General features: G+C 38.7%; 9 protein-coding genes across 13 annotated transcripts; 5 read left to right on the top strand and 4 right to left on the bottom strand.

Annotated features, from left to right (window-relative positions):
* Positions 1-3: 3 nt before the first annotated feature.
* On the bottom strand, positions 4-2,631 carry LOC104764094 (uncharacterized). Its single transcript, XM_010487544.3, has 8 exons — positions 2,109-2,631; positions 1,678-1,950; positions 1,460-1,586; positions 1,311-1,372; positions 1,023-1,229; positions 817-938; positions 600-738; positions 4-474 (listed from the first exon to the last, which is right to left on the bottom strand). The coding sequence occupies exons 1-8, from the start codon at positions 2,481-2,483 to the stop codon at positions 316-318; spliced, it is 1,464 nt and encodes a 487-aa protein (XP_010485846.1). The 5' UTR covers positions 2,484-2,631; the 3' UTR covers positions 4-315.
* A 154-nt stretch (positions 2,632-2,785) lies between these two features.
* Positions 2,786-3,591, top strand: LOC104764093 (uncharacterized). The gene has a single exon (XM_010487543.3). It carries the CDS (start codon positions 2,893-2,895, stop codon positions 3,346-3,348), a length of 456 nt encoding a protein of 151 aa, XP_010485845.2. The 5' UTR covers positions 2,786-2,892; the 3' UTR covers positions 3,349-3,591.
* Positions 3,592-4,121: 530 nt separating this feature from the next.
* On the bottom strand, positions 4,122-6,978 carry LOC104764092 (protein WVD2-like 1). Of its 3 annotated transcripts, none has more exons than XM_010487542.2 (7): positions 6,260-6,978; positions 5,501-5,738; positions 5,275-5,366; positions 5,087-5,177; positions 4,882-4,953; positions 4,691-4,801; positions 4,122-4,601 (listed from the first exon to the last, which is right to left on the bottom strand). In XM_010487542.2, exons 2-7 carry the CDS (start codon positions 5,732-5,734, stop codon positions 4,335-4,337), a joined length of 867 nt encoding a protein of 288 aa, XP_010485844.1. In that variant the 5' UTR covers positions 5,735-5,738; positions 6,260-6,978; the 3' UTR covers positions 4,122-4,334. The 3 variants fall into 3 exon arrangements, with proteins under 3 accessions (XP_010485844.1, XP_019096298.1, XP_019096297.1); XM_019240753.2 differs by having other exon boundaries at positions 5,275-5,363; positions 6,260-6,505; XM_019240752.1 differs by lacking the exon at positions 6,260-6,978 and having other exon boundaries at positions 5,501-5,746.
* A 1,301-nt stretch (positions 6,979-8,279) lies between these two features.
* LOC104764091 (uncharacterized protein At2g34160-like) lies at positions 8,280-9,526 on the top strand. The gene is made up of 5 exons (XM_010487541.3): positions 8,280-8,568; positions 8,739-8,787; positions 8,878-8,940; positions 9,027-9,091; positions 9,171-9,526. Exons 1-5 carry the CDS (start codon positions 8,413-8,415, stop codon positions 9,312-9,314), a joined length of 477 nt encoding a protein of 158 aa, XP_010485843.1. The 5' UTR covers positions 8,280-8,412; the 3' UTR covers positions 9,315-9,526.
* A 429-nt stretch (positions 9,527-9,955) lies between these two features.
* Positions 9,956-14,500, top strand: LOC104764090 (flowering locus K homology domain). 2 transcript variants are annotated; one of them, XM_087501716.1, is made up of 8 exons: positions 10,009-10,213; positions 10,802-11,546; positions 12,104-12,284; positions 12,719-12,965; positions 13,194-13,342; positions 13,427-13,699; positions 13,830-14,027; positions 14,136-14,500. In XM_087501716.1, the coding sequence occupies exons 2-8, from the start codon at positions 11,518-11,520 to the stop codon at positions 14,304-14,306; spliced, it is 1,248 nt and encodes a 415-aa protein (XP_087357842.1). In that variant the 5' UTR covers positions 10,009-10,213; positions 10,802-11,517; the 3' UTR covers positions 14,307-14,500. The 2 variants fall into 2 exon arrangements, with proteins under 2 accessions (XP_010485842.1, XP_087357842.1); XM_010487540.3 differs by lacking the exon at positions 12,104-12,284 and having other exon boundaries at positions 9,956-10,213.
* A 177-nt stretch (positions 14,501-14,677) lies between these two features.
* LOC104764088 (protein ACCELERATED CELL DEATH 6) lies at positions 14,678-16,935 on the top strand. The gene is made up of 4 exons (XM_010487537.3): positions 14,678-14,776; positions 14,848-15,446; positions 15,588-16,105; positions 16,212-16,935. The coding sequence occupies exons 1-4, from the start codon at positions 14,706-14,708 to the stop codon at positions 16,839-16,841; spliced, it is 1,818 nt and encodes a 605-aa protein (XP_010485839.2). The 5' UTR covers positions 14,678-14,705; the 3' UTR covers positions 16,842-16,935.
* On the bottom strand, positions 16,828-20,849 carry LOC104764089 (uncharacterized). The gene is made up of 4 exons (XM_010487538.3): positions 20,358-20,849; positions 19,908-20,019; positions 17,284-19,675; positions 16,828-17,196 (listed from the first exon to the last, which is right to left on the bottom strand). Exon 3 carries the CDS (start codon positions 19,577-19,579, stop codon positions 17,312-17,314), a length of 2,268 nt encoding a protein of 755 aa, XP_010485840.1. The 5' UTR covers positions 19,580-19,675; positions 19,908-20,019; positions 20,358-20,849; the 3' UTR covers positions 16,828-17,196; positions 17,284-17,311.
* Positions 20,850-21,011: 162 nt separating this feature from the next.
* Positions 21,012-24,214, bottom strand: LOC104764087 (tryptophan--tRNA ligase, cytoplasmic). 2 transcript variants are annotated; one of them, XM_010487536.2, is made up of 13 exons: positions 24,059-24,214; positions 23,731-23,960; positions 23,517-23,636; positions 23,249-23,434; positions 22,978-23,029; positions 22,810-22,875; positions 22,623-22,709; positions 22,343-22,435; positions 22,191-22,271; positions 21,858-21,929; positions 21,471-21,539; positions 21,251-21,361; positions 21,012-21,162 (listed from the first exon to the last, which is right to left on the bottom strand). In XM_010487536.2, the coding sequence occupies exons 2-13, from the start codon at positions 23,949-23,951 to the stop codon at positions 21,112-21,114; spliced, it is 1,209 nt and encodes a 402-aa protein (XP_010485838.1). In that variant the 5' UTR covers positions 23,952-23,960; positions 24,059-24,214; the 3' UTR covers positions 21,012-21,111. The 2 variants fall into 2 exon arrangements, with proteins under 2 accessions (XP_010485838.1, XP_087359142.1); XM_087503016.1 differs by having other exon boundaries at positions 22,191-22,267; positions 22,339-22,435; positions 24,059-24,194.
* Positions 24,215-25,018: 804 nt separating this feature from the next.
* Positions 25,019-27,908, top strand: LOC104764085 (AT-hook motif nuclear-localized protein 14-like). Its single transcript, XM_010487535.2, has 6 exons — positions 25,019-25,712; positions 26,115-26,167; positions 26,367-26,483; positions 26,713-26,865; positions 26,998-27,340; positions 27,487-27,908. Exons 1-6 carry the CDS (start codon positions 25,214-25,216, stop codon positions 27,543-27,545), a joined length of 1,224 nt encoding a protein of 407 aa, XP_010485837.1. The 5' UTR covers positions 25,019-25,213; the 3' UTR covers positions 27,546-27,908.
* The last annotated feature ends 82 nt before the right edge of the window (positions 27,909-27,990 follow it).

The following is a 27,990-nucleotide window of genomic DNA, read 5'->3' as shown; positions in this document are numbered from 1 at the left end:
AACTTAACAGAAAGGTACTCTTTTATTTTTCTGCTGTAATGGAAATCCTTATGACAACACCAAAGAGTAAAAGACTGTCATACTGATACAATCGAATACACTTTCGCTATTTCCATTGATTGTAGAGCCTAAACAAAACTTTCAGCTGCTTCTTTTGATATTTTTATAGAGCATATCAAATCGGTCATGGTTTAGCCCACCAGAGAAGAAGGCTGAAGAATGCAAGTGGAAAGCTAAAGACACTGTAAGCTTTTCCGAGACTTCTTTGCATCAATGTCTCTTGCTTCTTGGTTAAGTGAAAGTAGACTTATGTATTCACAGAAGTTGATATGCATTAGCTTCTTCTTTTTCTCCAACTGATGTTAGACCAGGAAACTGTCCAATATCATGACCAGCAAGAGGACTTAACCTATCATGTAAACCGATTGCAAATTCTTCAGGACTAGCATCACCATTCTGCAAGAATTCCGCAATCTGCAGGGGAAAGAAGAGGAGTAAAATAACAAAACATATTTGTTATCTTTTCTTCTGGAATCCGCAAATAAAGACAAGAACACAGATTCTTTTTGTTTTAAGACGAGTCAAGGGAAGCTTCTTACATGGTTTCCTAAAGCTGCACCGCTTAAAGCAGCAGATTCTAAGTTAGAACCGAGAAGCCAGTCGCCGCATATACCAGCACGGCCCTGTGGATCAAATATACATGGAACTGCAGGAGTGTTCTTTGGCAGAGCTGCTCCCCTGTATACAAAAAATATTGAATCACACCAAATATCTTCAAACATTTTAGCACTGTCTGTCAATACAACTTTTACTTACCATAGCTGGAGACGCGTATAAACCGGTTTAGGAAGGGAGCCTTCAGGCAAGCCCAATGCCATTTCCACACCTTGAAGCATACCAGCTCTAACTTTGTCTGCCGTGACCGTCGGGATGTTTTCCTATGAGGAAGAGAGCAAGGTAAACCATTTGATTGATTTCTGCAGTTTTGACATTATTTTTTTTATAGCTCTGAAGAAACTAACCTGAGGAACTTTGTTCTGTTTCCCATATGCAGCAGTACTGAAAAAAGTCCAACAATGTGGAGATGGGCCATTTCCAAGCTTTGCAGAGTTATTTCCCATCCAAGACAATGATTCTACTCCTTTCACAAACGCTCCCTCGAAGTTTACTGTAGGAAGAGGATCATCAAAAGCTGCTAATAGTGCCCATATTGAACTCAGATCCAGTTTCTAAAACAAAAGAAAAAAAAGGATTGTATCAGAAGAGGCCACAGGACTTAAAAAGTTTCTGTTCCGTTAGATATATTCTACCTTCATCTGTTTTGCAACTAGGGGCAAGCCTGATGCTGAAAGCAAGCGATTCGCACATTTACCTGAACAAAAGGTGAACCATTCGTATAAAAAGAAGACATAACAAAGCATCTGAAGCTATTAAGAGAGAAACTGATACGCTTTCTTACCATTATGAGCAATGACTATGACATCAAACTGACCACGAGGTGTTCCATTCTCACTTAAATGCCACATCCCATTAAGTGGTTCCAACTTACTAATCCAACAAGGCCTCACCAAATTCACCAATTGACTCTGCAACCAATCAACCAGTATTACTTACTTCATCTCATACAAATCTTCAAAAGACTCATTTTTTTGCTGAAGGAGAGATAACATATCTTACCCCTAATAGCAACGAATCAGCAAGAGATCGCATGCCATTAGCAGCAATATATCTAGGAGGTGATGATGAAGGAAACTGTGAGAAGCTACCTCCGATTTCAAGCTCTCCAACAGCACCTTTCCACTCTCGAACAAGTCCTTTCTCTAACCAACCATCAACCAATTGAATAAAACGAGAATCATTTGCAGTGAAGAATTGAGCAGCGTGATCGAAAATTAGTCCCTGTGGTTCAATAATCCTTGTTCCAAGCCTTCCTCCTAACCCATGTATCCCCTACATAAGTGACATAAACACAACACACAATTTGAACTCCTAAAGCTTGGCTTTTGAACAGCAAAAACACTTAAAAACCAGAAATTTCTCGGTACCCATTAAACCAAACTTCAATTCAGATTAGAAAGTATCCAAAGGAACCAAATTGACGAACGAACCGTATCGAAAACAGTGGAATGGACGCCACGAGCTTCCAGGTTCAATGCGCAGACCAAACCCGCCATTCCGCCGCCGATAATCGCCACGTGGGGGTCATCGGAGACCCGTGAGCTGAAAGTAACTTGTTCTTGTAAGAAGGATTTCTTGAGGATCGACCTTCTAGAAGTTCCATACTTGGAGGAGGACTGACGCCGTTTCTGGAAATTAGGGTTTCTGCTGCTGGGGTTTGACTTCCCAGTGTTCTTCTGTGAATCGCATGTTGTTGTAATTGTTCTGGTGGTGGATGATAAGTCAGGGCTTCTGGGTTTAGCTAGGGTTTTGAGTCTCAGAGGTTGAAGAAACGAAGAAGACAGAGGAACTAAAGAAGTGGCCATGGTTTAATTTTGGAGGGAGGCTAAGAGATTAAAATGCTTCACTTATCTGTTATCCTTTTTTAAATATATTTCGGAGCCAAAAAAATTGACTGTTTTACCCTCTCTTTGTACTTTATTTTATTTTAGATTTTTCCTATATATGACAATCAAAATTCAAAAGTATGAAATCATGGATATGAATATGATTAAGACCAAAAAAGACACAAATGGGGTCGAAACAAAATATATATCTTGTGGATATAGTTCTTTCCACCGGAAAAAAAAAAAAGGTATATTAAAAATGTAATCAAATTAGAATTGCTATTCTATTAGTCACGCGGTTCTTTATAATTTAGGTAGATGTATATATATATATATATATAATCAAGAGAATTCACTCAGAAACAGAAACAGAAACAGAAAGAAACTAATGGATTTAAAGAAAGCAACTTTGGTTTTTTACTTTCTTATCTTTCTCCATCTGCAACGCCGTGTTTCTCATGCGATCTCCGCATCTTCAACAACTCTAGCCTCCGCTGATCCACACCATGACAATCCCCCGGTTCAAGAAGTCGAATCGAAGCCGGAAGGTGATGTGATCTCCCGGAATTTAACGGAATTAGCCGTCGTTGTTAAGAAGGGAGGCGGAGGAGGAGGTGGAGGCAGAGGTGGAGGCAGCTTCGGCGGAGGAGGACGTAGTTTTGGTGGAGGAGGACGAAGTTTTGGCGGAGGATCACGCGGAAGAGGAATAGGAGGAGGAATACGTCCGATTCCGATTTATGGCGGCGGATCACACCACGGTGGTCATCGTTCAAGCGGCGGTCGGGAAACTGGTAGCGATTGGTTAGTTTTATCGATTTTAGCCGGTTTGGTTTTGGTTTTCTAGAGTTTCTTTATTTGATTTTGCCGGTTTAGGTTAATTGTTTGATACCGGTTTTGCTTCCCACTGGTTTGCTACTTTGCTCTCTGGATACATACCGAACCGAATAAACTTGATCGGCAGCGTCTAAAATTAAAATTCGGTTATCGGTTAGGTTCAAGAAACCGATCGGTTAACCGAAATATTATAAACCCTAAAATTTTTAAGCTTTATGAATTGAACCAGTCGGTTTAAATTCTTTTGCCACAATTCTATTTCCGAGTAATATATAAACAAAACATTGACCACTTAAGTTAGCGATGTGGGACAAGTTTATTAGCGTTGTTTAGTTTAGTTAGGTGTTGGGTTTATAGGCTTAAATACTTTTCTGGGCTTGCGTTTATATTTGTTTTGATGGCCCATTTGTTTTTTGATTTGTATTAGTTATTTTATTTCTTCTCAGCCCAAAAAAAAAACAGAGAACCGAAATATAAACAAAAAACTCAAAATTTCGGTTTTTAATCTAAAAACCGAAATAACCGTGAACCGAACTAAACCGAACCGAATTTTATTTCGGTTTAATTCGGCAACATTTTCAAAAATAAAAAAAACCGAAAAACCGAATCAACCGAACCGAATAAACCGAACAAACCGAAATCCCAGGGCTAGTTGTTAGGTTATGATTCTTTTTCTTTACCAATTTCAATCTTACTAATCTAACAATTAATCAAGAACTACAGTAATACTTCTTCGGTAAATAATCTTAGCTACTAAAATTTAAATCCAACAACACTCAAAAATATACAAATTTCAACATTAGGCGTTCCTTCATCAATCCACATAAAGTTAAAATTGAGAAAGACAAGTTACATTGTGAACCAAACATATACCGGAAATAACCGGAAAACAAAGAGTCTTTGTTTTGATTTTAATTTTTTTTCTCCGGAAAGATGAAAGTTAGTTTGAGTAAAAAACACAGACCAACACAAAGCACCACCGTTCATCATATCTTTTCAAGCCTCACAAACTTCTTCAGCACACTCGTTCACTGGTTTCAATCCAGATTTGCCCTTGCCAGATCTGAATCGAGGGCTATCGTGGGCAGCATTGGCGTTCTTGCTCTTGTGATCGTCTTTGTTCTGAACTGTTCCGGTGCTGTGTCGGTTCCGGTTAGAGACTGTCTTCAGAACCTCTTCACGGGAAGATGAGGTGATTGCGTCGCTGAAGCTTTTTCTCCGAGAAAGGATCAGTTTTGGCGACTTGGGACGCGTCAGAGGTAGCTAGAAAGAAACATAACGTAAGTTATACAAGAACAAAGCTAGTAGTGAGTCTGAAGAAAAAGAGAGTTTTATTATAGTTCGAAACATACCTTCTTGAGCTCAGGTTTTGCAGGAGGCGCTTCGTAGTAGAAGTTGGGGACGGGTTTAGCCTTGAACTTTAGATTCTTTCTTAGTTGTTTCAGTGCCGCTTCTTGTTCTTCCTGCAAACCATTAAAATCAATCATGAAGCTTCACAACCAGAAACACACAAAACTGTATCTACCAGAAATGTGTACTTTACCTTTTGCCTTTGTTCAAGCTCATTCCTTTCGGCTTCAAGCGCTTGGTTTTTCTCCTCGAGCTTTTGGTAATACTAAACCACACAGACCCAACCAAAAAAAATTCAATCAGTTAACATTATATGAGAGTCCCCATTTTAGAGCAGAGCTTATTCGATCTAAAAACTGAGTTGAGGAAGCAGAAAGGTTGAATATAATTTTACTAACCTCCTTGCGCTTCTCAGCACGTTCAGCACTTCTAAACGTTGGAGCACTTCCATAAGTCACTGACTTACCCATCCTCATTGAAGTTGCCACTCTGTTAGTAGATATCATTAAGGTAACATTGTCGTCGTTTTCTTAAGCATCATCGCATATATAAATATAATAGATATAAAAAGTAGGTAAAAGGATACGAAGAAGCGATGGAGCAAGTATCATCATCATCGATATGCTTCTTGATCTCGGGTTGCAATGGCTTCCTCACCGCGAGAAGAGAAGCATCCTGCTGCAAAAAAAACATAAAGAAATGGGATTTTTTTTTTGTTTTTGCTTTAGGCCTCGATCATTTACACATCTCGTAGTCCTATCATCTACAATGCGTTTTACAATTCCAAGTTGTTCAAAACCGATGTATATTACCTTTGAAACTTTAGCATTTCCAATACGGGTTTTAGGCGATTTTTGAGCTACAATTCTGTCAGCAGATGCGACATTTGGTGAGTTCTCAGAAAGAGACTTCTCCTCCTCTGTGCATTCTTTGACTTCAAATTCCTCCTCAGGCTCATCTGCAGCTATCTTAGGAGCAACGTGAACTCTAGCGCTTAAAACGTCAGCGTTTCTGTCCATAAGAACCTCAACAACTTCTCTTCCCATTCCACTGCACATATCCAAACCACCAAAGATTTCAATTCAATTTGTAAGATCTCAGGTTTATCTACACCTTTAACTTTCTCTCTCGCTCTCTCTCTCTCTCTCTCTCTACCCTAGCAACAACAAAATCTCATCTTTATTATTTAGTTTGCAACTTTTTTTTTTTTTTTTTTAATCTGACATTGCAAAATTAGATTGTATAATTAACAGAGATTGGTTCAAAGTTATGACATTTTCGAATCTTAAATGGTGCGGAAACTGTAGAGAGAAAGTCACAGGAAGAACAATTCAAAATTGAAACCAACACGCATAAACAACAACCCAGATGAGGAAAGAGTCAAATTGTTAAAAATGTAAAATTTGAAAGAAAAAAAAACCTAGATGGGAAATAATGAGGGGTAAACGAACAAATTTGCAAGCAATTTTGACAGAAAGAACAAGAATTTGATGAAGAAGAGTGTACCCAAAAACAGAAGATAAAATTAATTAAAAATGCCAAAAAAAAAAAAACGTTTGTTATCTTCTTACAAGTCTTGTAGGAGGATAGAGGAAGAAGGATCCTTGTGCACCACCTCTGTCTCCTCTCCGATGGCCCGTGAGAATTCTTGCAGACAAAATAGAAATGAATGTCTTTTTTATCCACAACAAAGTTCTCTCTCTTAAGGGGGCGGTGACTATTGTTGGATTTGTGTTTGATTTGTTTAAGCTTGGTATTTATTGGGACTTTTCATTTTTTTTCAAATCTAAATTTTTTTTTTAATTAAAAAAAAAAAACAGTTTGCTTTAATTTTTGGATTTTCTTGGTGCTTTTACCGCATGCTTCTTTATTTTTTTTTTGAACACCCTAAAGACGTAAACATTGAAAACGTACGACTTCGTAGGAAATGTAAATCTTGTTTGATTTTATAAAATGTGGCTATTAGTTTTTGAGTTAAATTTATTTTCTTGAAAAACCAGTAAATCACGGTAATCATTTGTTAAGCAGTAGAAGTAGTAGTATCTTAGAAGGAAATTAAAACTCATAAATAATCATGGCGGGTTTTAAAGTCACAAGACGGATACCAATGTGACAAATACCTTCTCATTTAATAAAAACCATAAATACCAATGTGACTTGTTGTTGTAGTAACTTATTTAATAACCCACCTCTCGACTAACGTGATACCAGTCATAGAAATGCTTCATACCTTTTTCGAGTTCAATTCTCAAGAGTAATTTTTTTGTACTTTCCCTCGCTACTTTGTTTCAAAATTTTTGCAGCTTTGTTAAAGTATATTATAAGCTTATGAACGCCTAGAGTAGAGTCTTAGTCTCATAGAAGACCCCACGTCGCAAACAAATTTACTAAGATAATATTCGTTTGTGTGCCTTTTTCATTGTTTAAACGTCAAAACTCTAATAATCACACACACACACATTGTTTTTGCAACCTGAATAACACAACAAAATTACAAAATACTGCACAATTTTGTCAACACACAATGAATTTAGTAATATTTTTTAAAAAGTCAAAACATTCTTTAATTCAAAAATTAATAAGATGTACAAAAAAATCAAAAAGTGAAAAATACAGTAATTGCTAGACTAGAAACATCCGATTCCGACAGAACACAATAAACACCTTTGATGTTTAATTTGAAATTTAGAACAAAACACATACAAATTTTGAATATAACGTACATGGACGGACCCACGTCTGCAACTGGAACAAACGTAGGACCCACGTCGCAACTCAAACATTAGAGCAAATCTTCTTCTTTCTTCCTTTTGGCGGCAAAATTCTTTAACCAGGAAAAAGCCAAATCGGTCGGTTGGTCCAACAAATTTATCAATTGGTCCCCAAAATCAAAGATATTATTATTATTTGCCTACCAAAACCATTCAACGAAAATGGTTGATATTTGAAACTATGATATACACAAGAGATAACATAATAATATAGTATATGATTTGAATTTGATGATTGCCCGTACCCGTATCTGTATTATAGTAGTATCAAATTAAGAAACTGATTCTTTTGAAATAAAGTGGATCACCATTTAAACTAATAATAATAATAATAGACTTTATCGTCGCCCAAGGTCTATTCTTCAACATTGACATTATTTATCTAAATAAAGAAGTTCATTTTAAAAAATCTCTCTATTTATTCGATTCATAACGCAAATTAAATGATTACTATATCAACATTTAAATTATTCATCAAATTGTAAAAGTCAATATTTTTTTATAAGTATATATTATTATTTCGCAAGACCGAATATATTTGATTAATAGTAAAATATATGATATAGATATTAATTGAAACAAAGGCCATTACATATGCTGCTATCCCAGGCCCTATAAGCTACCTCAGGCCCAATTAGATTGATAATAGACGCACAAACATCGGGGGGATAATCTGGTCATTTACAATACTCGAAGCGAGGTGAACCAATCCGGTATTCGCTCTATTACTCGGTCAACAAACCGCTTGAAGACGAACACGTGTCGCGCTTTCGTTGGCTTTACGACTGCTATATAAATGCCGTTAAGCCTCACAACGGTTCTCTGATTACCCGAGAATTAACCAATATCAACCGTAAAAGCGATCACACAACGTTTCACGGGAGAGATCAGAGAGAGAGAGAGAAGCTAGCGAAGAAGACTTTGAAAGAATCGAAGAGAGTGATCGATCGAAGATGGCGATGGAAGTAGCAACACCGGCTCCGGCACCTATCCCATCGGAGAGGAACATCGTTCTCGCTCCGGTCACAACTGTTGAATCCCACAAGAAGAACAGGATCCAGGTCTCCAACACCAAGAAGCCTCTCTTCTTTTACGTTAACCTCGCCAAGGTAATCATCGTAACTCTAACTTTCTCCATCAGATCTACACTTTTCAAGAGCAGATCAGTATTGATCCTGAATCGATCTTTAACGATTGGATCCAGATTGTAGAATCTGCAATTTATGTAATTGGCATTGCGTTTGATTTTTTTTCTTTTGGTTTCGGTCGTTTGATGCAGAGGTACATTCAGCAATACAACGAGGTTGAGCTTTCTGCACTTCGAATGGGTAAAAAGACTCTTACTGTAACTTAATCTTTTTATATGATATGTGTTCAGATCGATTGGTTTATGATCTTATTTTTTTTCGTGTATATAGCAATCACCACTGTGGTGACAATCTCTGAGATCTTGAAGAACAATGGCATGGCTACAGAGAAAAGTGAGTCAAAACTCTTTTCTTGCTGTGTAAACCGTTATCTTTCGTTTTAACTCAAGAATCTGTTTTTGTATTCTGCTAAACAACAGAGGTGCTAACATCCACTGTGGGAATGAAAGATGAGACCAAAGGAAGGATGGTTCAGAAGGCAAAGGCAAGTTCTATATTAATTATATTTATATGAACGTTTATTAATTGTGATCCATATATTCACTTCTGTATGTGGGTTGCAGATTGAGATAGTGTTGGGCAAATCAGACAAGTTTGACTCATTGGTGCCACCAGTGACCAACGGCAAGACCCCGGAGGAGGCAGCTAATGCAGAGACGCAGGCGGATGAGAAAGCGCAAGAAGTTGCCGCCGCTACTGAGGTCTAATATGGAAGCGGTTGTGAGGGACACTACAGAAGAAGGAAAAGATTTCTTTGTACCCTATGTTTTGCTGCTTTTGTTTCTTTTGTGACATATATCGAACATAATACGCTAGTTATGAATGATAGTAATTGTTAGTTTAGCAAGATACAGTAACCTTCACTCTCTGTTTCCGTTTAGCATTTTGAACAATATGGATAAACAATATGTTACTATGATTTTTTTCCCAACTTCCGAAATTACATATTTTCCATACAATTTTTGCAGAAATAGCACAAAATGAAACATTCAATTGAGGGAAACTAAAAATACATGCGAAGCAGTAAGCACAAAAACGGGTGGCAATAAATTAAGGAAATAATTCAAGTTATTAACAGTTAAACTATTAAATACGATTAAATTAAAATCTTCAATTCTAATTAATAAATGTCCCAGCTGCGAAGGTTGTGAGTCTAAGTCAATTATATGATGAAGGAAAAAAAAATTCCTTTATAACGAAAAAGCCAAAACAATTATGAATTAAATTAAACCAATACAAAGTGGACGAAAACAAAATTTAAATAATTTCACTAATACAAAGTTAAGATAAATTAAACTATACAAAATTGAAATAAATAAAAACTTATTTATAAACAGACGAATGGTCCATACAAATTGGACTTACTATTATATAAATGCGACCTAACTTGTGTCGAGCTCTGTCCGTTTATAAAACGAGAAGCTATTAAAAATAGAAGGATTAAAGTGTAATAAAAGTAAAGTGCAGTAGTTCTCGATCTCAACTTTAAGATAATTTTCACCCGCCTCCATTGTTACCGGAATCTCTCTCTTTCTCCGCCGAACCTCCTTCGAATCGAGTGTCCGTTAATCTCTCTACTAGCGTTTGAAGGTTCCATCGCTACCACGTAAGTTCGCTATGTTTACTTCAAACCTAACTTCAAGCTTTTGGGCTATGCTTTTTAATTGGCAATTCTAGGGTTCCTCTCTGAGTCTGTATATATTTTTGCTGTGTTAATCTAGGGTTTCCATTAACTTGTTGTAGTCGGGCCATCAAAAATTTCGAGTTTCCGAAGTACTCCGGTCGAAATTTAGAGGGTTCCGTTTGTATCTGTGCGTTGGTCTCGTTTGTGCTAAAAGTAATCTTGTTTAGTCCTATGAACTTTATTGGGTTTAGTTGTATCTTGAATTATGATATACTCACTCTAGTTTCATCAACTCCTTGGTTCTTGCTAGTGCCAAAATAAGCTTAGCTTGAGTTGACACCTTTGATATGAAGCTGCAACTAGATGTGTTATACTTACTATGTTAGCTTTTTGAATTAGCATGTTCTTAGCGAAGCTAGTGATGCATTGTTTTAAATTCTGGCCGTATTTTGTTTTCCAACACTTGCTTAGAAGTTTATCTACGTTTAGGAGGAACGGAAATCTCTCCAGTGATCTTTTATTGTTTGTATATGTCTACCAGGGCTAATGTGTATGTTTGTTTTATTTCAGAGCTACAGGAATGTCTGAAGCTGAAGATCAGCAAAATTTTGTTGCACACAATGGAGATCAGGTACCAGATCAAGGTATAGACGAGGTGCATAATGGGATACCGTTCCAAGTTCATGATGAGACACTTGATCACCAACAATACCAGGTTCAAGATCCGATTCTTGATCCTCCACCGTACGTGGTACAAGAACAGACTCTTGAACCCCAGCAGTACGAGGTTCAAGATCAGTTAGAGTATCAAGGATACCATGTGCAGGACCAGGCTCATGAAGAAGTCCAAGAGCAACCGCTAGATGACCTACAATACCAGCCACAAGATCAGCCGCTAGATGACCTACAATACCAGCCACAAGATCAGCGGCAGGATGACCTACAATACCAGCCACAAGATCAGGAGCAGTATCACTTGCAAGACGAGGCTCATGATCAGGCCCAGTATCAGGTGGAAGGTGAGGCACAAGATCATGATGGTAATGAAGTTCAAGATAAAGTAGAAGATGAAGAAGGAATTCCTGAGCATCTGCAGCCTCTACAGCAATCAGAGCCTGATGAAGGTGCAACAGTTGGAGGTGAGGAGAAGAGGTGGCCGGGATGGCCCGGAGAGACGGTGTTCCGCATGCTGGTTCCTGCACAGAAAGTGGGTAGCATCATTGGTCGCAAAGGTGATGTCATTAAGAAAATAGTTGAAGAGACAAGGGCTCGAATAAAGATTCTTGATGGTCCTCCAGGCACAACCGAAAGAGCTGTAAGTCTCTAAATCCTTTATTCATTGCCTTAACATTTCATGCTATATTGAGTTGCAGCTATTAGTCAAATAATGCTCTTGAACCAAAACTAAAATCCTAATGACAAGAAAACTAATATAGTAGAATACATACACTTTTAGGCTGTATAAGTCACTGCTCTAAAGTTTTCAGGCTCTAGTTTTTGTTAAAAATGTAAAAGGCCATGAACTTTTAGCCTAAATTCAACCCTTTTGCATATTCTCCCCTTGACCTCAATAAATATATAAGTAAACAGATAGGAAACTGCACACCCAATCAACTCAAATAAGTTATGAACAAATTCATGTCGGAAAAGTGTTTTAGTTTGGGCTGAGTGTATGATCCTGAGCTGCTAAAAAAGTGTTGAAGAATATAGTGCACCAAGCGAAACCACCTTAGTAAACTAAGCCTGTATCGAGTATAGTAACCAGCAGGCCTGCTTATCTCCTTCAAGTGAAAGGAGGAAGTTAATCGACGAAGTTGATAAGATGTGAGTAGGGTTCCCCTTTATTGCTGTGACCACCATGAATCTGTGCAGGTTTTATCTTGCAAGTTTTATGGCAACATTTCAATCATCGGTAAGGTCTCAAATACGAAGAACCAAAGCCAGATGGCAAGGATTCAGCCTTGAGCACTACAAAGTGCTGATAAGTTTATCGAATAGGCAAGATTCTTCTTGTATAAACCTCAGTGCCATGAAGCTCTCTGCATTCTTTCTGGTAACTTCAGTACCTGGATGATTGATGTCTTGTTGCAGACTTTCTGCAGCATGCAAGGACCTGCTTAACCGGATGTAACAATATGTGGACGATAGTTATGGTTTAGGCAACAATTACGTAAAGAGAAAATTTAAGATTGCATGAAAAAGGGTTTAGGAAGAGCTTTTTTAAGTCTAGTTGATTGGTAATGGCTGCTATTGCATCTTAAAAAGGCGATAACCTAATCACCATGGGTAATAACTTTAAAAGTTCATAACAGGAAATAAACATCTAACTGGTCAAAGTGCATTTAAGTCGGTACCTCTTTGGAATTTTTTTTACGATTTGAGAATATGGCACCAATATAATAATTGGTATAGAAACTAAGATCGCTGTTTGTGAAATGTTTTAGTTCTTTTGGTAATGTTGTCTACTTGTTTCCTCTTTGTTGGCAGGTTATGGTTTCTGGTAAAGAAGAGCCCGAATCATCTCTACCACCTTCGATGGATGGCCTTCTTAGAGTCCACATGCGGATAGTTGATGGTTTGGATGGTGAAGCTTCTCAAGCTCCTCCGGCTTCAAAGGTGTCAACAAGATTACTAGTCCCAGCATCTCAGGCTGGAAGTTTGATTGGAAAACAGGGAGCAACAGTTAAAGCTATTCAAGAAGCATCCGGTTGTATAGTCCGAGTTCTTGGATCAGGTTCCTTCTCTTCACTATTTACATGCTGAAAAAATTCTCTCTTGCTTTGTGTTTTTGGGTTTCATTTACGCTGTGGACTATTCCTTAATTTTCCCTTATTTGTAATGGAAACTGGTAATTTTGTATTGTATCTTCAGAATAATTTCAACACTTTGTTTTGGTGTATGTTTCATTTATTCGTCATCCATCGGTATTCTAACTGAAATTTATTATGGTGGATTTTTGTAGAGGATTTGCCTGTTTTTGCTCTTCAAGACGATAGGGTTGTTGAAGTTGCTGGGGAACCAACAAGTGTTCATAAAGCCTTGGAACTGATTGCATCACATCTCAGAAAGTTCTTGGTTGATCGTAGCATCATCCCATTCTTTGAAAATCAGGTTATATTTGGTTCCGTTGGATCATTGGCAAATTTTCTCATTTGTCTCTATAAACTCTTCTCTTAACTCTGCTTTTTTAAACAGATGCAAAAGCCAACTCGCCAAATGGATCATATGCCACCACCACACCAGTCATGGGGTCCTTCTCAAGGTCACCCCCCTAGTGGTGGCGGAGGAGGCTATGGTCACAACCCACCTCCGTATATGCAACCACCTCCTAGACATGATAGTTACTATCCTCCTCCTGAGATGCGTCCCCCTCCAATGGAGAAACAGCCGCACCAAGGTATATCTGCATATGGGAGAGAGCCTTCAATGAATGTGCACGTATCATCGGCCCCACCTATGGTCGCTCAGGTATTCATCCAATCTCTGCAACCTGTGAAGTTGATTTCTTAGAAGTTAACTGTTCAATCTACTGCAACGTATGTATATAAGTAATTACATGAAAATCTGACTGGTGTGGGGATTTGTTTTTTTTTTACAGCAAGTTACACAGCAAATGCAGATTCCACTGTCTTACGCAGATGCTGTAATTGGGACATCAGGTTCAAACATAAGCTACACTAGGCGTCTTAGTGGAGCAACAGTAACCATTCAGGAAACCAGGGGAGTACCTGGTGAAATGACCGTTGAGGTTAGCGGAACTGGCTCACAAGTCCAAACTGCTATGCAGCTTATTCAGGTACCCATATATTCTCACACCAGATTTCTTAACCATAGTCACCTTTAAAACCTCGTATCTGGTGTCTTTTGACGATGAAATCTGACTGTTGAATGTGGTTTATGACAGAACTTCATGACTGAAGCTGGAGCGCCGGCACCAGCACAGCCTCAAACCGTAGCACCAGAGCAGCAAGGCTATAACCCGTACGCAACACATGGCTCAGTCTACGCAGCGGCTCCAACAAACCCGCCTGGAGGATACGCCACGGATTACAGCTCAGGAGGCTACGGTTACTGATGAAAGATTTAAGTTTCTTTAGGATGTTTTACTAGGTGCAAGCAAAAGAGTGAGAACGCTAGATGCCTAATCGAGTATTTGTTGTTATTAGCGAGCACTTTGGGGTTCTTGAATCAATTAATATTTTTATTCTCCAGTATTTTGTCTTCCCGGAATTATCGTTATAACTTTTAAAGTGATTATGTTATCATGTACTTGGTGATTTTCTTTCTCTTTTCGTAAGAGAGTTCTATCATCGTAATTGCATTTTCAAATGATGATGATAGAGATGTAATAACCGTAATATCATTCAATATTAGTAGTAGAGCAGAAAAAAACAAAAAAAACTTGGAGTTGACGACATAGGGCGAAGTCAGTCAACAATTTTACAAGACTTAAAAAAATCCGACTTCTCTCGAAATGTTATGTGGTAGAAAGCCTCAATCTGACTTCTCTTTTGTCCTTCCTCTCCAAAAGATTCCTCTTCACATGTATATTTTGGTAACCTACTTGATTTAGATTCATTCTTGAGACTTCTTCACATTACTGTGTTTGGTTGCAGAAGCATGGACTGGAGATTGCTTGAAGCTGCGGCTAAAGGGGACACTAATCTCCTTGATCTTACCACATTTCACCAATCAGATTTCGAGAAGGTAACGCCACAAAACAACAACGTTCTTCATGTTGCAGCTAAGCACCAGAGGCTGGATTTCACCGCTGCCTTACTTGATCTTTGCCCATCACTCCTCCTCAAAGAGAACAACAATGGAGACACACCTCTACACGTGGCAGCTAGTATCGGTTCCTTCGAAATTTCGAAACTTCTTGTCAGTTCAGCCAATAAAGTAACTTCAGATGTCGAACACCAGGGAATAACCAACACACAGAAGCAGCTACTGAGGATAACTAACAAGCAAAACGATACAGCATTAAATGTTGCATTAAAGAATGGACACGTTGATGTAGCTAAGCTCTTTGTTGAAAAAGACACAGGGTTGTTACATATGACTAATAGCGAATCTCCTCTGTACTTGGCTATTGAAAGAGGGAGTTTCGACATTGCTGATCATATTTTGGAAAGCTTTCCTTTGGCCTCCGGTAAAGGGCCTAAAGGTATGAATGCTTTGCATGCCGCTTTGAATTCCGCCAATGTCAGCACTGGTAATCCTCTTTTGAAACTGATCCGATTTGCAGTTATGTCCGTGTTAAGTTTCATGAACTTCCAACTCATATAACTCTGAGTTGCATTTTGCGTTCCAATGTTGGATTCATAACATGTAAAGTTTGTTGTTTTTGGTCAAGGTGTCATGAGAAAACTGATTGAGACAAGACCAGAAATGATCAGAGAAGTTGATTTTATTGGATGGACACCTCTGCATTATTCGGTATGGCTAGGCAAAACTGCGATAACTCGGCTCTTGCTTCAACAAGATAGTTCGGCTGCTTATATATCTGATAAGGAAGGACAATGTCCGCTTCATCTAGCGGCGTCTACTGGTCAAATTGAGGCTTATAGAGAGCTTGTTCGTAGCTGTCCTTATGTTTGGGAGCTACTTGATTGCAAAGGCAGAACATCTCTTCACTCTGCAGTCATATCAGGACAAAGAGGAATCATTCACTGTATTCTAGAGATGCCGGAGATTTCTCTTCATCTGTTGAACGAAAGCGATGTAGATGGAAACACACCTCTCCATCTATCGGTTATTTACAAATGTTACTCCATATTGCTACTTTTTCTGCGAAAGAAGCGAGTCGATAAGCATGTTATGAACCATAATCACTTCAGCGCTGCAGAACTCTTCTACTCTCAGAAGCAAGAGGTACATTACATTGCTTCCTCGCTCAATATGTCCCCATAAAAACTAGCTTGAAAGCGAGAATATTCTTATATTAAGGTGTGCATCCCCATGATTTCGCTTTATTCAGATTGGTTTCAAGGTGGCGATGGCATACTATGCACTGCAAAGATACTACAAACAACCTACTCAGCGACAGAACATAGAGACAGAGAAGAAGCAGGAAAAGACAGATATTGAAGAGAGCAATACGAGAAATGATGGTGCAATGTACGAGGTTCATTTGCTAGTCGCGGTTCTTGTTGCAACCGTAGCGTTTGCTGCGGCATTCCAGTTACCTGGTGGTTACAAACCAGACGGTACACCTGCATTGATGGAAAAAGCAGCTTTCAAATGTTTCTTGGTGTTTGACACAATCGCCTTCTGCTTCTCTGTAGCCACAGTCTATTTCTTGTTCTATGCGTCGCGAGATGGGTTTCGCGCCCGCTCTGCTTTCCTCTACATGTCTGCCCTGCTAATGGTTGTGTCACTGATTGCAATGACGTCTGCATTTGTCTCAGGGATGTATCTAATTTCGTCCAAGTCGAGAGAATTAGCCGTCTTACCTTTCTTGATGGCTGGACTCTTCATCTTGCACGGTTTCATCTACTGGTTCCTTGATCCACGCGGCAGCTACGTCCTTGGCCTCGGACGACCTCGCCAGTTTTTCAGGAAATTAATCTTTGGGAACTCATTGTTCCATATTCTGGTACAAGACTGATTTTTATTTGAATTGTAATGAAAAAAACAATGAGAATTACATAACACTTCGTACCGAGTGATAATAATAATAATCGAGTTCTTTTTGGTTCAAAGCTACATAGAGTACAAAGTAATGAAAGTACAATCTGACCTCAGGAATTACAGGAAAAAGAAGGGAGTTTATGCGTAACATTATGCTCGAGCTAAGCATATAAACTAAGTAAAAAGGGATTCAACAAACAGGCAATGATCTTCAGGTGTTACTGTCCTTCTATCGCCTGGAATCTTGGAAATTTTTACAGTACATAGAACAGAGTTGACTCCTGCAGTTTTCGCCTCTGTTCCGATAACTTGCTCAGTCCACAGTATTGTTCCTGTCCCAAGATAAATCAACAGACAAATCAGATCTGTGAAGTCAATTAGGACACTAACATTTATCCAAAAGCAGCTAAGAAACTTACAGGTAAGAGATACAGAGTTCGTTGCATATCAAATGGGTGCAGCACAAGTGGTTCTGAAATGTCCGGTCTGGTTACACCGGCTACAATGGACAACCCGCTTCACTCGTCCTCTATCTTCAGCTCGAACCCGTCTTTTCCTCGGCCTACCAGGCGGTCTCAGAGACTTTGGAGGGTTTATAATAACCTCAAGAGCAGCTTTATTCACGCTTAGATCTCCATCAGAAAGCTCTCTCCAAAGACTTTTATCTGGAATAGGATGAATCGTCTGAGAATAAGTCTTCCTATAAGTAGCCACAGTGAAACAGCTCTCAGTGAACCGATGAACATTCTGTCTACAAGAAAGAAGAGCTGCTACGGCATGTGCACAAGGTAAACCGTATAACTGCCAACCCCGACATAGACAACACCGGTTCCTAATATCCACAATGTTGTTTCCTTCATGAGATATAACTTCAAACTCAGCTTCATTGGCTCGAAGCACCTGATAAGTTCTTGCAAGCTCAAGAGCCTCGGCGACACGCCGCTCAGCTGTTGGTACGAGTATTGAAGTCCATTGCATACTGGTTTCACGCCGTTCGTTAAACCAAGTCATAAGTTGTCTCCTGATGCATTCCATCATCTGAATGATTGGAAGTCCAGATGCTTCAGCGATCCATGAGTTCAGGGATTCAACTATATTTGCAGTTAAATGTCCAAACCTTTGTCCTTCAAAATACGCTGTAGCCCATAACCGAGGAGGGATACGACGGATCCAGTAAGCTGCATCTTGAGAAACCTCTTCAATTTCGAGTATTTTGGCTTCAAACTCGATCACCGTTAGAGCTTGAGCAGCTTCCCACAGATAATTGACTAACATTGTGTTGTTAAACTCCTTCCGGAAGCTTTCACTCAAATGCCGCATACAAAAACCGTGAAACGCAGTTGGAAAATTCTGTTCCACGCCTTCTACTATTCCCTTTTGTCTATCAGACAAAATCGTGAGTCTAGGCATATTCTCAGTATTGGTTTCAAGAAGGTTATGAAGCTCACACAAAAACCACATCCAGTTCTCATCATTCTCTTCATCTACAATCCCAAACGCCAACGGAAACAAAGCACCATCTCCATCAAATCCAGTAGCGAGAAGCAACGTACCTAAATACTTGCTCTTCAAATATGTCCTGTCCAATCCAAGAAGTGGTCGACAAGCGTTTAGAAACCCATAAATTGAAGCTTGAAACGATATGAAGAGACGTTGGAAGCAATTATCAGCTGGACTTCCATAAACCGAAGCAATGCTTCCCGGATTCGTCCTTTTAACCTGCTCACAGTATTGAGGAAGTAAACGATACCCTTCTTCAAAAGAACCACGCATGGTCGCCATGATTCTTTCTTTACCACGCCAAGCTTGTTTGTACGATAAGGTGATCCCGTGAACACGATGTATCTCTTCAAGAATCTCTTTAGGTTTACAATTCGGATTCTCACGAAGCCGTTGCTCAACCGAGGTAGCAACCCACTGAACTGAAGCTTGTTGGTGTCCCAAATGATTTATACCTCCACAGCTATGGCTTTCATGTATCGTCCTGATAGTGAAAGTTGGAACCCCAGGGAGCTTTGCAGCGTGAACTCTCCATGGACATCCTTCACTCGAACACTTAGCTGTGAAACGAGTTTTGTCAGATTTTATTGTCTGCATTTCGAAATGAAGAGCAATCGCCATATCTCTCAACGCTCTACGGCAGCTTTTCACATCTGGAAACTCTTGCCCAACAGTAAGTTGGTAAGTCATGTCAGCAGTAAGAGCTCGGGCTTGAACCGGAGTGCTAACCATAACCATATCACCATGATGATCAATTTCAAGTTCATGACTTGAATCAACGGCTAATTCAAGGTTGTCATCTAGTTCATGGTTTTCCCCAACCACCAACTGATTATTATTATCAGACAACGAAAAGTCATGGTTTTGCGTGGAAAGAACCAGGTCGGGATCAACATCGTCGTGTCCAGGCTTTTGATCCACAGAGATTTCATTCTCGTTCATATAGTCGTGATGATGTTGATGATGATGATGATCCTCTCCATCCTGATCTTCGCCATTTCCTAAGCCTAGCTCATGATCATCATGAGGGTGTCCTAAATCAATTTCATGATCATGATGACCATGTCCTAAATCCATATTGTGACGACCTAACTCCACATCATGGTTTTGACCAAGCCCTAGACTGTGGTTGTTGTGACCAAGCACCAGAGATTGACCCTGACCAATACCACCGATATTACGATTCTGTCCAAGCATTAAATCACGATTCGCCATTGCTGACGCAATCTCTTTTTAAACAACACACTGCTTCAAAACAACCCAACTCGTGGAAAAAAAAAACAGAAACTAATCCTCTCGCTCTATCAGTACCTGTATTAACAGAACGCTCTATCAGACAACTAAACACTATATATACCAACTCAAAAAGACTAAGAATGATACAACCCAAGTAAAAACAAAAAAAAAAGTCCAGAAAAGACAAAAGATATTGAAAGTGACTCGTGACGTCAAGTTATGGTTCAGATCCCCCACGATAGAGACCAAAGCATCACAGATGACATATCAATATGAAGTGAAATATAACAAACATTTAAAGACTTACAGAGAGAAAACGGAAATGGTCATCATATAGCTTAATAGTCTGCATCCTCTCAATTTTTGCACAACGAAAAGACAGTAACTTACTCTTCTTCAGACAGATCGGATGATGGGAGCTACAAAAAGCAGAGTCGAAAAAAAACACTAACGTGAGTGAACAAAATCTTGACAGAGACGAGTAAAATTAGGCAAAAAAAGACACGACTTTCACGTTGTCCAAATCTCAAAATCGACACTATTCAGATTCACTCTCTATCATAAGCAAAGATTCGAAATTTGACTAAGTTGTGTAAGTCAAAAACGAAATCTTTAATCAGCTAAGATGAATTTTACTCAAAGATCTGAGCTCATCAGAAGAAATAAACAAAAAAATAAGTGATACACACAACCAGGAAGAGAAAGAAATACAAAATATAAAAATCGAAACTTTAGCTTAAAAACTAGTAAAACTCACTTGAATCAGAATCTGGGTATCAACCAATAAGAGCGAGAAAGACCTAAACCAAGGCCACGGATCCAAAAATTGGAGGAAGGAGCCGTTAGAGAAGTGATTTTGGCGGGTAAAAAAAAAGAAAGAGAATCGAGGGAAGGAAGAAATCGGGGCAAGGAAGGAAGGAAGGAAGGAAGGAAGGGAGGGAGGGGCAAACACGGAGAAGAAGATTGAGAAAGGGTCGGATTGGGAATTTACAGAAGGGGCAGAAGAGGCAGACACTTTTTAGGTTTCCTCCTCCACTCTGCCTGATGATGCCTTATTTACACGTTGCCTTCTTCTTCCCTCGAGCCCTTTTTTGTCTTTTTCTTTTTTTGTCTGTCTCTCGTTGCCCTTCCCGTTTCCTACTATTTACAGACTTGCCCCCCCCCCTCCCCCTTCTATATAGATTTTACAAGTCCCCAACACTAGAAGGCCCAACTCACTCTGAAAAACTATTTATTGATTTTGGATTTCAATATACCTCCAAAAATGACTATTTTTATTTAATTTTGTTAGGTATGTGTATAAATAAATGAACATTTCTATTTAGATTTCTGATTTTAAATTTAATATTTTTTATTTTATTTTTAGTCTAATAGATCTTGTTATATGTAATAAAAGTATGCAAATAAATCATTTTAGAATTTGTTTTTTTAATAATAATAAATGTTAAAAAGCTAAGAAAAATGCAAGTAGCAAAAGTATGGTTCAATTCATCCTTGGTTTCTGAGTTCTTCTATTCGAACATGCTTGGGAGAGGTCTCACGGCCATGAACGCATCCACCATCTGATAAAAACAAAATTGTAGTGTCAGTACAAGTTTTATTTGAATCTTGATGGTTGATGAGACCAACTAATTTTAGCACATCTTTTACCTCATCGGTAACAGCAGCTCGAGACCTGCGGTGTCTCTCCACCATTTCTGTCAACACTTCAGTAAGTCTCTTTTTTACCTCACCGGTTAGCATTCTTCCTTCTCCATACTCCTGTATCAGTACAATCAATGTGTTTTTACTTTTTTCAGAGAAATCCACAAGACACATTTTTCCTTCTCTCAAATGATCTAGATAACAAGAAGTGTAATAATGTAATTACCTTTTTTATGTGTTCTAGTTCGGAATCATCTTCGAGGAAGAAACTCAGATACTTGACGGGTATGTCTACCTGTAAAAAGTACAAGGGCTATCATACCCTAAAAAAGACAAGTATAGCACTGGAACCGATAAGATCAATTATCACGAATCAGCAACTAATAACAGAGTCGTTTCGTAGTCAATTAGTTTTTGGCAAGTCCTCCTATATTCCCGTCTGAGTCAGGGTTTAGTTTTTGTAGGGTTGATAGTACTCTGAGGAACACAATCATAAACAGAGCGAAGATAAATTCTTAATTTTTAACTGGATATCACCTTATAAGGAACACATTTGAGACGTGCCACTACCTAATACAGAATAAAGAAAGAGGAGGAAACAAGAATTTGGTACCTCAAGATTTGCTCCAAGTTCTCTGTGCTTCTCGACGGAGTCTTGCCCACCACTAAACGCATATCTGTTTATCTGCATATGGAACCACACCAAGTTTAGATACTGGAAGCAATTATCTGATTTCATTATTGGGACTGGTATTTCATGTTCTGTAACATGTCTCAGATGCCGTTACACCAGCAAAGTGGCTAGTTTTCTCAAAAGATAAAACGAGTGGAAAGACTCGAGTAGCAACCAATCTAGACAATGAATGAGCTACAAGGTTGATGTGGAAAGTCCAGAATGTCTTGTTCTAATAGATGGGAAGAACAAAACAAATTATAGAATTTTTACCTTGTTTTTAATGTCTTTCGCGGTATCAGTCACATAGATAGCAGAATTTGGATCACTAGCAGACATTTTTCCATTCTCTCCCTGCGTAAAAGTGACTAAGACATTTAGTTGTGGAAAGCAAGAAAGTGTAATGTGCTTAAGAAAGTACTTGCCTGCAGAGCAGGAAAAAATGACGACTCAATCAGCGCGGGCTTGCTATAGCCTAACCGGGGTGCAACATCACGAGTCATTCTAAAGTAAGGATCCTGAACAAAACCAAAAGCAAAGATTGGTTGTAAATACATATGTCATACATGGAAAACATATAAGAGATTGATTATGGATGGAAGTATCCCTGGCTCGCAGTCGCAGACATTTTTACACCATTGGGAACTTATTTATCTTCAAACAAAAAGCAAATAGGCTGATATAAAAAGTAAGAAAACAGCACACCTGGTCAATAGCACAAGGAATCAAGCAGCGGAGATTGTCCTTTCCAGGGAACAAATGTGGGAATGAACTAGGAAAAGAAGGAACTGCCTGCAAATAATATGGAAAACAATTATCCAATTTAAAATTGTCAGTCTATATGCATTAGAATACATTACACATGCCCACACCAACAGGAAAAAAGACATACTTGTACAGGAGGGAAACTCAGTTTCCCGATATGATCTTCACCGGAAAAGCCAAAGATTCCCATAGCCTAACAAAGAAGGAGATCCACAAATGAAAATCACAAACGCAAAGCAGCCACAAAACATATCAGACGCATAGTGCAATTCAAGCAGATAGAAAGTAAAGTCACCTTATTAAGTGTAACGCATTTGGAAACCTTCACCATATTTTTATAGAAAGCACTACACACAAATTTTTTACATATCATCAGCCAGAGAAATTATGATATATAAATCAAAATCAAGACCTTGATAGAGTACAAAACAAAGAACATCATATGATCTAACAATGAACTATATGCATGTAGTAGGCTATATATACTACCAAGAGCCCATCAAGCAATATTCTCTACTAAGCAAGAGCGGTGCTAGTTTTTTCAAAAGGTTCAAAATGTGACTCACCCGCCAACATAGTCGAAGTCAGAGAAAATGAAGGTCTTTGTTACATCGAATCCACAAGCAATGATATCTTTCGCATTTTCTCTGGCAAGTCTTTGACTTTCCTCCACCGATAAGTTCTTCCACATACATTTTTCATCATCCGTGAGCTGTATAACAAGGGGAACCTTGAAAGCTTCTTGCAAGTATCTGTAGTGGCAATCAAAATCTTCAAAACCATCTTATCATTGATCTCACTACCATATAAATAGCTCCAAGATCTCTCACTTACTTGGTAAACATGAAAGGAATCAAATGCCCTAAATGCAAAGCTTCTGATGACGGTCCTCTTCCAGTGTAGAGATAAAACTTGTCTCCTTTCTCATAGGCATCCAAAATCTCATTGAAATCCCTATAAACCCTCACACAATGAAACCATCAATAACAGGACTTTTCTACATAACACATCTACACAATTCATAAATAAATAGTAGTGAATTTCGAACCGGTGGGCGAAGAAGACACCACGGCGGAGGAACACGTGTGGTTGACGAGAAGTAAGTCTCTGAACACGATCAATCAGTGACTCGTCAAGCCTCTGGCAACCAAATTTGTCAATAAGCTTGTCGTAATCGATCTTTCCACCGTCTTTTGCTGATACTTCCCATGGATTCACCACTTGCTCCGAAGAATCAGACTCTCTCTCATCCTTCTTGTCCACCTCCATCGCAAAAATCTAGAAGAAAGAAAGAAGTCAGATTCGATGGATGGATCCAAAATTCTTAAATCAACTCATCTTGATTAATAAACAAGAGCTGAAGGACATTGAGGTACCTATGGATTATCCGGTGATAAGACGGTCGTGGAGATGCGGCGGCGGCTTTGCGACTGAGAGAGTTAGTAGTGGGCGAAGAAGGAAACAAGGTTTAAATCATATGTATATTGCTGCTTAGGAGTCAGAGTCCTTTTGTTTTTCTCAATTGTGCTGTCAAGTTTTAAATATGACAATACCCCCCTAATCTCCAGGCCAAATTTTAATATTTTATTGTCAATTGCACCTTTGCTTTGGAAAGTAATAAATAACCTCCTATACAAATCAAACTCAACAAATTGGCAATAATATCGAATCAAAAACTCTAACGCCATGACTTCATTTTTTCATTACAAGTTCATTCATCGTTCTTGAATAATCTTTCCACATTTAGTCTATAAATAAGATGTTGTTATCCCATCATAGATTTTTCAAGCATAAATCCAATAGTTGATTAAGTGGCCAAACCAGGATTGAGGAAGCCTAGTATAGTAGTATTTGTGATTTAGAAATGTGGAATGGAACCGGAACCGGAACCGGTATTGATTAGAGAGATTAAAGCCATTGGTTAAATACGACTTTTTGAAGAGGGCGAGTTGAAAAAAGGAGTACAATCTCCTTTTTTTTTTTGTAAACACCCTCATTGACTTTATCGTGCTTCTTCTTTGTTTATCATTCAAATCCTAAATTTGAAGAAGATGATGAATCCTAAAATGTCACGCAGCAAACTAAAACAGTAAAACCAATACACACAGTTCCAATAACCAAATTTATATAATCTAGTAAAGTATTTTACATTTAAGAAATATTCTGACGTGTACTAAATGACTAAAGAAAACTCAAAAGGTGATCGTTCGGTTTACCTCTGAGAGAAATTAAAATTTTCTGTTTCCTCGAAATGCAAAAAAAAAATAAAAAGGGAAGAAAAAAAAAGAGATGCTTTATTAATAATTTTAATAAGATATATACAAGTCAAAAACACTGAAGTCAAATCTAAATCTAACGGTTGAGATTCTATCTCATCCTTTTCCTTCATAATCATATCCTCTTTGTTAAATAAAATAAAAACCCTAAACGAAAAGAAAAAAAAATGGAAAAAGGAAAAAAAGGAATAAAAAATCCCTAATTCTCTCTCTCTAGAATTTTTTGTTTGTTTGTTTTCTCTTTCTAAAAAAGGAATGGAACCTAACGAAAGCCACCATCATCACCACCAACAACAACAGCAGCAGCAGCACCATCAACATCACCATCTCCATCAACAGCAACTGCAGCAGCAACAACAACGACTCAGTTCTCCTTACTTCCTCCACCAGCACCACCCACTACAGCTCCACCACCATCCAACCACCGTAGCAACCACTGCTTCTACCGTTCCATCTTCCAACAATGGGCTTTTCCCGCCGCAGCCACAGCCTAATGATGGTTCTTCCTCAATTGCGGTTTACCCTCATTCAGTTCCGTCCTCCGCTGTGACGGCGCCGATGGAGCCGTTAAAGAGGAAGAGAGGTCGACCGAGGAAGTATGTGACCCCTGAACAAGCCCTAGCGGCTAAGAAAATGGCGTCTTCTGCGAGCAGTTCCTCTGCTAAAGAGAGGAGAGAGCGAGCTGCTCTTGCCGGAGGTACGGCATCGTCCAATTCCGGCTCATCCAAGAAACCTCTGCTTGGTGGTTCTGTCGGTGGGTTCACTCAAAAGCCCTTTTCTTTTTGTTTTCAATCGAATTGAGATGAAAAAGTTTCCAACTTTATAGTCAATTTCTTAAATTTTTGATACTTTAGCTTGCAAATTTCGTAGGTATGATTTGAGACGTAATTGCCTTGAATTAGTATTACGTAACTCTGTAAAATTCATCTTTTTAAAGTTTACATCTTGAATTTCATATCAGAGCACAAACCTTTTTAACACTTTAGTCAGGGTGTGGATTTGTATAGTTTTATCAATTTTGTTGAATTTGTTTATCTAGTCGATGGCCTTTTGTTTCTTTTCAGCTCCCATTGAGTATCTTATCAAGTGATCCTTTTGTGATTTTTCTGGAATTTGTGTTATACTCTGAGCTTCACAAGAAGTTTCTTTGGTGCAGGGAAAACTGGGCAAAGCTTTACTCCGCATATTGTTAATATAGCTCCTGGTGAGGTATGTCATCTTCTTGTACACTCAAGATCCTTACATGTTATAGATTTTGTTGGTTTAGGTATATCTACCCTCAAATCTAATGTTTAAGTGATTCTGCTAGAAGTTCATCTATAATAATATACTATTTTCCTCATTGATTCCAATGCAAATTGGAGAGTAATCTTCACGCTTTTAAATGTTCTTTGGGTGAATCTGACAGGATGTGGCCCAAAAGATTATGCTTTTCGCAAACCAAAGCAAGCATGAACTATGCGTTCTTTCTGCATCAGGCACCATCTCTAATGTATCCTTACGCCAACCGGCTACATCATATGAGGTGATTTCCTCTTGCCGTAAATTAGTAGTACTCAGTCTCGCTTGTTTCTTCACAAAGAAGAGATGAAGTTTCTTTCTTTTTGAGTCTCTCTACTCTGTGATAATGGAAAATTGATTCACAATACAGTCGGCATGCCGATAAAGCTAAAAAGATTGAATTCATATACTTTTTTTGAAGTTTGCATTATCATTGTTAGACTTGCTTCAGAATTCCCAACTACTTTTTTCAGGGTCAGTATGAGATTCTCTCACTATCCGGATCATATATCCGGACCGAACAAGGTGGTAAAACCGGTGGCCTTAGCGCTTCTTTATCTGGTTCAGATGGTCAGATCGTCGGTGGAGCGATTGGGAACCACTTCACAGCTGCTGGCCCGGTTCAGGTACAATTCCTTGTATCATTATTGCAACTTTGCAGTCTCTATGTGTTAATGTTTCCAACCATCATACAAAACTGACCATTGCCTAGTATACGTATGGCTTCGATTGATCGCTTTAGATCTGTGCAAATGCAGGTGATTCTTGGTACGTTTCAGCTTGATAGAAAGAAGGATGCTGTCGGGAGTGGTGGGAAAGGGGATGCTTCAAACAGCGGAAGTCGGTTAACTTCTCCCGCTAGCACTGGACCGATGCTTGACATGGTTTTTCGTCCTGGTATGGAACCTACGGGAAGAAATCCAATGCGGGGACACGATGAGCATCATCATCATCATCATCAAACTGGTTTAGGTGGATCTCATCATCTCATGATGCAGGCGCCGCAGGGAATGCACATGACACACATCCGGTCGTCTGAATGGGGCAGAGGAGGCCACAGCGGTCATGATGGTAGAGGCGGTGGCGGGTATGACTTCTCAGGTAAAAAATGCTCAAACCTTTAAATTTGAAACAACAACAAATCACAATTGCAATGGAGATGGTTAAAATACTGAGTTCTGCTAGAGATCAAGCTTTTCTCCTTTGGGGTATGACTTGGAACCTTTATGGATGTAATTTATTTGCAGGACGGTTAGGACATGAGTCATCGGAGAATGGAGAGTATGAGCAGCAAATACCTGATTAGCACTGAGCTTCCAGAGACTACGACTGTAGGGTTTAGATCCAAACTAGAAACCGAAGGCAAAAAGCAAAGAATCTGAACTGATAGAAGACTTATAAGACAGAAACTTGTCTTAATGGTTTTCATCAGAGATAAGTTGAGAGATGATGCTTTTGTTCTTCTTGGTTCGGTGTAATTTATAAACTCCACATCCCCATTTTTCTTTCAGTAACGATTCTGCTTCTCTTTTCACATCATTCCTTTTTCTTTTCCTATATATATCTTTTTTTGGTTTTTTTCTTCTTTTGTTACTAAAAAAGGAAATGCTCTTTTATGAATTCATATACATTTTGTTTATAATTCATAACCTATAAACGGTTCGTCCTAGATCTATTTGGACAATAACAATAACTAATTTGGTGTGTAACCTTACTTCACAAATTAAATTTATTTTCTTTAATATTTGATC

The sequence above is a fragment of the Camelina sativa genome, chromosome 19 (genome assembly GCF_030686135.1).
Source record: "Camelina sativa cultivar CO46 ecotype springtype chromosome 19, ASM3068613v1".
NCBI lineage: Eukaryota > Viridiplantae > Streptophyta > Magnoliopsida > Brassicales > Brassicaceae > Camelina > Camelina sativa.
The sequence above is the reverse complement of the archived record's forward strand: the minus strand, read 5'-3'. Positions and strand labels throughout refer to the sequence as shown.